At 36.3% G+C, this 8057-nt stretch overlaps 2 protein-coding genes across 2 annotated transcripts; both read left to right on the top strand.

The window, feature by feature from the left end:
• LOC125188977 (putative beta-1,4-xylosyltransferase IRX10L) lies at window positions 1–3166 on the top strand. The gene is made up of 3 exons (XM_048086115.2): window positions 1–161; window positions 249–637; window positions 2226–3166. The coding sequence occupies exons 1-3, from the start codon at window positions 56–58 to the stop codon at window positions 2979–2981; spliced, it is 1251 nt and encodes a 416-aa protein (XP_047942072.1). The 5' UTR covers window positions 1–55; the 3' UTR covers window positions 2982–3166.
• Window positions 3167–3907: 741 nt separating this feature from the next.
• Window positions 3908–5434, top strand: LOC125188979 (uncharacterized). The gene is made up of 3 exons (XM_048086118.2): window positions 3908–4483; window positions 4564–5100; window positions 5210–5434. Exons 1-3 carry the CDS (start codon window positions 3992–3994, stop codon window positions 5309–5311), a joined length of 1131 nt encoding a protein of 376 aa, XP_047942075.2. The 5' UTR covers window positions 3908–3991; the 3' UTR covers window positions 5312–5434.
• The last annotated feature ends 2623 nt before the right edge of the window (window positions 5435–8057 follow it).

Genomic DNA, 8057 nt, shown 5'->3' with positions numbered 1-8057 from the left:
AAAAGGTATCACATTTCAGCTTTTGTTAATATATATTTTTTCTGTTGATTCAGAAATGAGGAATCTGAGATGGGCTTTGATAATGTGTTTCTTTCTTGAATCTTCTTTGAGGGCTGAAACTTTCAAGCTCAAGAGGAGTCAGAAAACCGAGAGAATCTCTGGTAAGAATGTGTTTCAGCATCACCGACGTCGTTTTGTATCCAAATGACAAAGATTGATGTATGACATATTTTAAAATATATTATCAGGAAGTGCTGGTGATGTCTTGGAAGATGATCCAGTGGGAAGGCTAAAAGTGTTTGTGTACAAACTCCCTAGCAAATACAACAAGAAGATGGTAGAAAAGGAGGAGAGATGCCTCCACCATATGTTTGCAGCTGAGATATACATGCACCGTTTCCTCTTATCCAGCCCCGTCCGCACTCTCAATCCCCAAGAAGCCGACTGGTTCTACGTCCCCGTCTACACAACCTGCGACCTCACCAGAGACGGCCTCCCCTTGCCCTTCAAGTCGCCCCGCGTCATGAGGAGCGCCATCCAACTCATTTCCACCACCTCGCCTTATTGGAACCGGACCCAAGGCGCCGACCACTTCTTCATCGTGCCCCACGACTTTGGCGCCTGCTTCCACTATCAAGTAAGATAATAGGAGTACATGTTAGAAAATGTGCAAACAATATATAAGTGCAATATTTGCTTTATTGGTCCCAAATTGGGTGGGTATTATTATACTAAGAGTGAACTACAAAAATGGTCCCTGGATTATGGGTTTATCTCGCCCATAGTCCCTGGACTTTAAAAATATCGTCAGTAGTCCCTGGACTAAGGGTTTATCTCGAAATTGGTCATTTTGGCTTTTTTGGGTACGAAAATACCCTTTGATATTATTTTGGGGGGTTTGGGCAATTTGGTCTTTTAACATTTTAAATATGATATTATTTTAGTTATGTACTAACTTTGATATTATTTCAAAATTATCATTCTTCTTCCATTTTGTTATCCTTCACTGAATTTTTTTTTATTTCAATATTAGATTTAATTATATAAAATTAAATTTAATATTTAGATTTTTAAATATCAATAAATTTTTTTAATGAAAACTATTAATTCATGGATACTATAAATATTGATTAAAACTATTAATTTTTGTTATTTAACATAATATTCAATTGAATTGAAGAAGTACAGAAAAATAATATTAATCATGATGGAAAAATAAGAGTTATTCTATTTAGCCTCCGTTCGGTTGTTATAATTGCTTGTGATTAAATATTATGAAGTTGACTAAAAATTTGATCCTACTTAAAATTTTATATAGGAGTATTTTTGTTGAAATTTTCTAGTAAATTTTGATTGTTTTCAAATTAATAAACGATAATTATATTAGTCTTACATTAGATGCATATTTATTTCAGAATAAATTGTGTTATATAATCTATTTATGATTAAAGCTACTCCCTCCGTCCCACGTTACTTGAGTCACTTCTTTTTTGCACTCGTTTTGAAAAAATAATAATAAATAATTAAAGTGAAGAGAAAATAAAGTAAAAAAAAAATAATATAGTTAAGACTCTTCTCTACATTATTATCTCTCTTACTTTTTTTCTCTCCATTTTAACTATTTATTATTATTTTTCCAAAACGAGTGCAAAAAAGAAATGACTCAAGTAACGTGAGACAGAGAGAGTATTAAATATTGATTAAAACTAAGGCATTGTCATACCTTATTGATTACATAGTATTATACACTATCAAATATTGATTATAACTATTAATTTTTGCTATTTAATAATTTTTATAATTAAAAAATTTATTGATATTTAAAAATTAAAATTTAAAATTTTATAAAATTAAATCTAATATTGAAATAAAGAAACAAAGTGAAGGATAAAAAAAGGGAAAAAGGATGATAAATTTGAAATAATATCAAAGTTAGTACATAACTAAAATAATATCAGATTTAAAATGTTAAAAGTGTAAAAAGACTAAATTGCCCAAACCCCCAAAATAATATCAAAGGGTATTTTCGTACCAAAAAAAGCTAAAAGGACCAATTTCGAGATAAACCCTTAGTCCAGGGACTACTGGCGATATTTTTAAAGTCCAGGGACTATGGGCGAGATAAACCCATAGTCCAGGGACCATTTTTGTAGTTCACTCTTATACTAATATAGAATTTGAGTGTGCATTGCTAACCCTTACAGTAACTATCCTGACATTTACAGGAGGACATAGCGGTGGAGAGGGGGATTCTTCCGTTGCTAGAGCGTGCCACGTTGGTTCAAACGTTTGGACAACGGAACCACGTGTGCCAAAGGGAGGGCTCGATCACGATCCCGCCCTACGCTCCCCCACAAAAAATGCAAACCCATGTGATCCCTCCCACGACTCCTCGAGCCATCTTCGTCTACTTCCGCGGTCTGTTTTATGACGCGGGGAATGACCCTCAAGGCGGATACTACGCACGAGGGGCGCGAGCATCGGTGTGGGAGAACTTCAAAAACAACCCTCTGTTCGACATTTCAACAGAGCACACTCCCACCTACTACGAGGACATGCAGCGAGCCATCTTCTGCCTCTGCCCTCTCGGGTGGGCGCCCTGGAGCCCGCGCCTCGTAGAGGCCGTGGTCTTCGGGTGCATCCCCGTTATCATCGCGGACCACATTGTCCTCCCCTTCGCGGACGCCATCCCGTGGGAGGACATCGGAGTCTTCGTCCACGAAAGAGACGTACCTAAGCTCGACACGATCCTCACCACAATCCCCATTGATGTGATATTGAGGAAACAGCGGCTGCTCGCCAATCCATCCATGAAACAGGCCATGTTGTTCCCGCAGCCTGCTCAGCCAGGAGATGCTTTCCATCAGATCTTGAATGGACTTGCTCGTAAGCTGCCCCACCGTGACGACGTCTTCTTGAAGCCTGGGGAGCCCTTCTTGAACTGGACCGCGGGGCCCCTCGCCGACCTTAAACCGTGGTAGCTAGCCAATGTTTCCAATCCCATATGCGACTAAAAACTATATGCGAATAGGAGTCTCATTTGAATTATGTGTGAGTTTTAATAATATATATAAAAGTGAGTTAGAAAAAGATATTGAATGTGTCACATTTTTATATAATTAATTTTATAATAGAATGTGAGTGGAAAGATATAGTTGAATGTACCTATCTACTATTGATTAAGTTATGATTGATAATTGGAATGGAGGGACAATGATATGGTACTAGCTACAATAAATGTAGGAGCAGTATATATTATGTGTATCTTATATTAAAAATTGTGATGAAATTCTCTAAATAGATCTATGATTTATAATAAATGTACATATATGAAATGTGAAAGGTCTGAAACATAAAATTTGATATTGACTTATTTCAAAAATTACAAAATTTTACTAATATACTTATTCTTCTATACTTAATTTTTTGTTATGCACATTTATCCCTATTATACGTACTCCAATTTTCATTTCAGATAGTATATTATCATAAACGTGCACGTGCATTGATTTATTCCCAAATTTATAGATTTGTTAGCAATTTTTCTATAATTAATTGTGTTATACCCATATATGATTATTATTTATATAATGAAATATGAAACCGTTGTCACAAAATTGGAAAAAAATTAATAAAATTAAAGGACCGTGTGTGGAACACTAGTAATTAAGTACTATTTAAATGGAGTGTCCTACATTCAACTGTCGTATTTTTTAAATCAATGACTTTCTCATTAACGGTTATGAGCTTAGGTATAAAAAATTTGCGCAATCTCCTCTTCATTTTTAGCCTTTTCACATATTTAATTTTAGTTTATCTTCCAAATGACTACCACAAATCCATATTCTCTGTTCCTTTGGTAGAGCCCCAGACAAATACAAATTTCAACCACGTCATTTTCGGTATCATAGGGTCCAAGAAGACATTGCATTATAGGAAAGAGTACGTAGAGTCATGGTGGAGGCCTAATGTGACACGTGGAGTTTTGTACATGGACGAGGCTCCAACAGGAGACCTTATGCCTTGGTCCGACGCCTTGCCCCCCTTTAGGGTCTCGGACAATCTAACGAAGTTATTGCAAGAGACCAAGCCACGGTTCCCAAAAAATATGCGCATGGTCCACGGGATCATGGAGGTGGTGCGGGAGATGCGCGATGCGAACATTAGGTGGATCGTGATGGGGGACGACGACTCTATTTTTTTCGTGGAGAATATGATCGACGTTCTTAGAGGATTCGATCATCGGAAGTACTACTATATTGGGGGGCAATCAGAGTTCATCATAGCCAATTTTTGGTACTCCTTTAACACAGGTTATGGCGGGGCTGGATTTATTTTAAGCTATCCTCTTGCAAAAGCTCTTGCAAGTGATATGGAGAATTGTCTAAGACGATATACTCAACTTGTCGCATCTGATACTCATACTATGTGTTGTATTGCTGATATTGGTGTCAATCTAACTCCTCTCAAAGGATTTCATCAGGTATTATAATTAATATGTTGTACATTATATTTATAGCACTCTAATATCTTATTTATTGCACATTAATATCCTTTTGGCAGATCGATTTACGCGGCGACCTCTCTGAATTTTTATCCTCACATCCAAAATTTCCTCTACTCTCACTACATCATTTAGACTTGGTAGAACCAATATTCCCGGGCATGGACCGTTACCAGTCCTTACGCCACCTCATGGAGGCGGCGACTGCTGATCAGTCCCGTATGCTGCAGCAGACCATTTGCTACAATAGGGAGAGCAATTGGTCCTTGTCCATTTCATGGGGCTACTCCGCCCACATATACCAGGCAATCATGCCTCGAAGCGTCCTGCAAAAGCCCCTCGAGACATTCCTGCCATTGAAGGCCAGACCCGCACGACCGTTTTATATGTTCGATACGAGATTACCCTATAATGATTCATGTCATGCCCCCCATGTTTTCTTCTTTGAGAAACTAGACAAGGTCTCAATGGGAATCCTCGCCACCTACTCTCGAGCCAAGCCTCGAGGCCTACCGCCTTGCTCTCTAACTTCTCAATATAAACCAGATCTCATCTCCCAAATCACTGTCCTTTCCCCCCCAAATAAGCGGAAAGAGGTAAATGTGTGTTTTTTTTTTAATAGATTATACATTTGATAATTCACCTAAATTTCATTTTCATCTTTTATTCTATTTTTAACTATTGTTTTCTATCTTTAATTGTTAGATGGATCGATGCGAATGTTGTGATGTTGTTGGCGTGGGTGGCACTGGCACATCTGTAGAAGTCAAGTTGAGGGAATGCAGGGTGAATGAAGTTATTGCTTAATCTAATTGTATTATAGCACCAAATATTACTACTCTTATTATGAAAATTTTATCTATAAGATCGATTACACCGTATAAGAATTTTATTTGTTTTTAATGCTATTTGAGCAGTGTTACAAATGCTAATCTATTCACTTCTTCAAATCTAATGAAACTTTAAAATCATAAAACAAGGCTAGAAGCAGTCCCTATTACATGTCATTATCGTATCATTAGTGGATTGAATATTGTACTTATTTTAAGAAACATCTACATGTGCATTGAATATGTTCCCAAATTTATGAGATTTGATAGTAATTTCTTCTATACTTCAAATATTTTATATAAATGTATGACTATTATTATTATTTGTATAGTAAAATTATTCTTCATCTGAAATAATTGTCTCAAAATTGGAATAACATGAATAATTAAAGGTTTGTGTGTGGACAACTAGTAGTAATTTGAAGATAGGTGCAAGAAATGTGTGCAAACTCCTCTTCATTTTTTGGCATTATTACATGTTTTATCTTTGTTTCCCTTCCCAATGATTACAACAAATCCAAATTCTTTGTGCCCATGTTAGTATGTTAGAGCCCTAGACAAATTTCAACCACATCATTTTTGGACTTCTAGGGCCCGAGAAGGCGTGGCTGATGGGGTTTGGTGCCCCTTGCACAGCGGAAGACTTGTACAAAACAAATAAATCAGATACGGATCTATTTGACTGATTATGCGATTAATCAATTCACATGTTAAACAGATAATTGCATGCTAGAACGCAAATAATTCATGCTCTAAGAAAGTAAATCCTAAAACATGAATTCTACGGTTTAGGGTTACCGATTTGATTCTCCAAAGAATCGTCGATTGCTCGCGCCTTCTCCACGTGATGATCTTCAATACTAGACCACGGATCTTCTCTCTGGTTCCCGAACTGTATCTCGATATCAGGGTGGGCTGATCTTATCAAAACACTAGGACTCGAATAAAGAAGACAGAAGAAATCCTTTTGGGAAAAGGAGTGGAATTCGAAAATTCCTACAGCTGATGGGGCTGATATTTTCGAAAATTTCAGTAATGAAAATTGTGATTATTCTGTCTCCTTTATTCTCCTATTTATATTAAGTTCCTTTTGGGCCCAGACAGGGATCTATGGAAGGTTTTGGATATGGGCTCGCCCAATTAGCTTTTTACTAATTAAATTGAACCCACAATTTAATACAAGCTTATATTGGAATATTACGAGCAGCCACTACAGAAGTAATATTGAACTCTCCCCATCCAAATCCGAAATTACAAGTAATCCGGGTTTCCACTTTTATTATTTATTTCCCGCGCTTAAGATATAAATGTCCATTAATTAATTAATGTCTGCTATGGACTTAATTAATTAATATCTTATTAATTCCAAGAGTGGACTTAGCAAGAATCATTTATTTATTATTCATAGAGTAATAAAACTCCAACTGGCCAGTTTTCCGAATAATAAAACCTTGTTCGAGCTCCTCTTGAGGACATTATCAAACGAGACTCACCTCGTGCACGTTTCAACATAATAGCAATCCTAGCACCGCTAGATATTAATCACCACTACCCAGTATATCAGGATTATTGGGTTGCGAAAAACCCGCACCATTTGATAAGTCAAAGTAGTGCATAATCAATACCGTATGCTCAATGCTAACATATGTAGATTAAGAAATAATATTTTATCAAGACCTAGTCTTTCAGTAGATAGCATAAAGACACGTCTTGCTGTTAGATCCGTTCAGTGCTATACCACACCAATGTCAAATTATTTCAGTAAGGCTTAGAAATATGCGGACTGACATTGCAACCTTTCACGATAGGTAGCCAAAGCCTATCTAGGTTGTGAAATTCTTCTTTTTCTTTTGCAAAGCATTGCATAGATCTGACCGTGTTACCTTAAAGTGGACGACGCCCACAACCGGTCTACTAAGCAAAAGACTTAGACTTTGTTTACTTCTTATGCATTTAAATGTTTGTAAAACATCTTATAAATGCACAAGCAAACACAATGTAATAATAATAGTGATTCTATTCGTGCGAGACTGCTCGAATAATACTGAATCAGGTTAAAAGTGGATTATAGAGTTTTACGTATACAAGCAAGATTCTATTCGAGCGAAACTTGCTCGAAACATGTTTTTCAGTATACCAAACCTAACAATCTCCCACTTATACTCAAAACATGCTTTCGAGTATACCCACTGCCAAAAACTCTCCCACTTATACACAAAGCAGGTATTGATACTAGATATATCGAACTACCATTCATTTCACTAAGTGAAAGAAAAATCTGCTTGGTAGTTCTCTGATTATATCTTTGTCACCATAATGTCTTTGCTGCGTACTTGATCTTTAATTAATTTCATCCCCATATGTGATTGCTTAGCTTAATAAACTCGTGTGTCCTTTGAGTTAGCCTTCACTAGAGTAATTAAATATAATACTTATAGGCATACTCAAACTTACGATTAAAGCTATTAGGAAGATATTCCTAAGGTAAACACATAATCAGAGGATAACTTACTCGATCACTGATTAGTAATAAAACTAAGACAGTGTAACCCCAAGGACATTACATGAATGACTGGTAAACTAGAATATAATTACTAGTCTTTCTCAAGCACTAGGGTATATTCATTACCTCAATCAAAATCCTTTGCCATGGTTAATATGATATATACTTGCTATGCATAAGCACAACTAATATCAAACTTAGTACACATTATAGCATACAT

Source organism: Salvia hispanica, chromosome 5 (assembly GCF_029641045.1).
Source record: "Salvia hispanica isolate PSC_SH4W2 chromosome 5, Shi_PSC_v1, whole genome shotgun sequence".
In the NCBI taxonomy this organism is placed as follows: domain Eukaryota; kingdom Viridiplantae; phylum Streptophyta; class Magnoliopsida; order Lamiales; family Lamiaceae; genus Salvia; species Salvia hispanica.
Note: the sequence above shows the minus strand (reverse complement) of the source record. Positions and strands in the feature narration are given on the sequence as shown.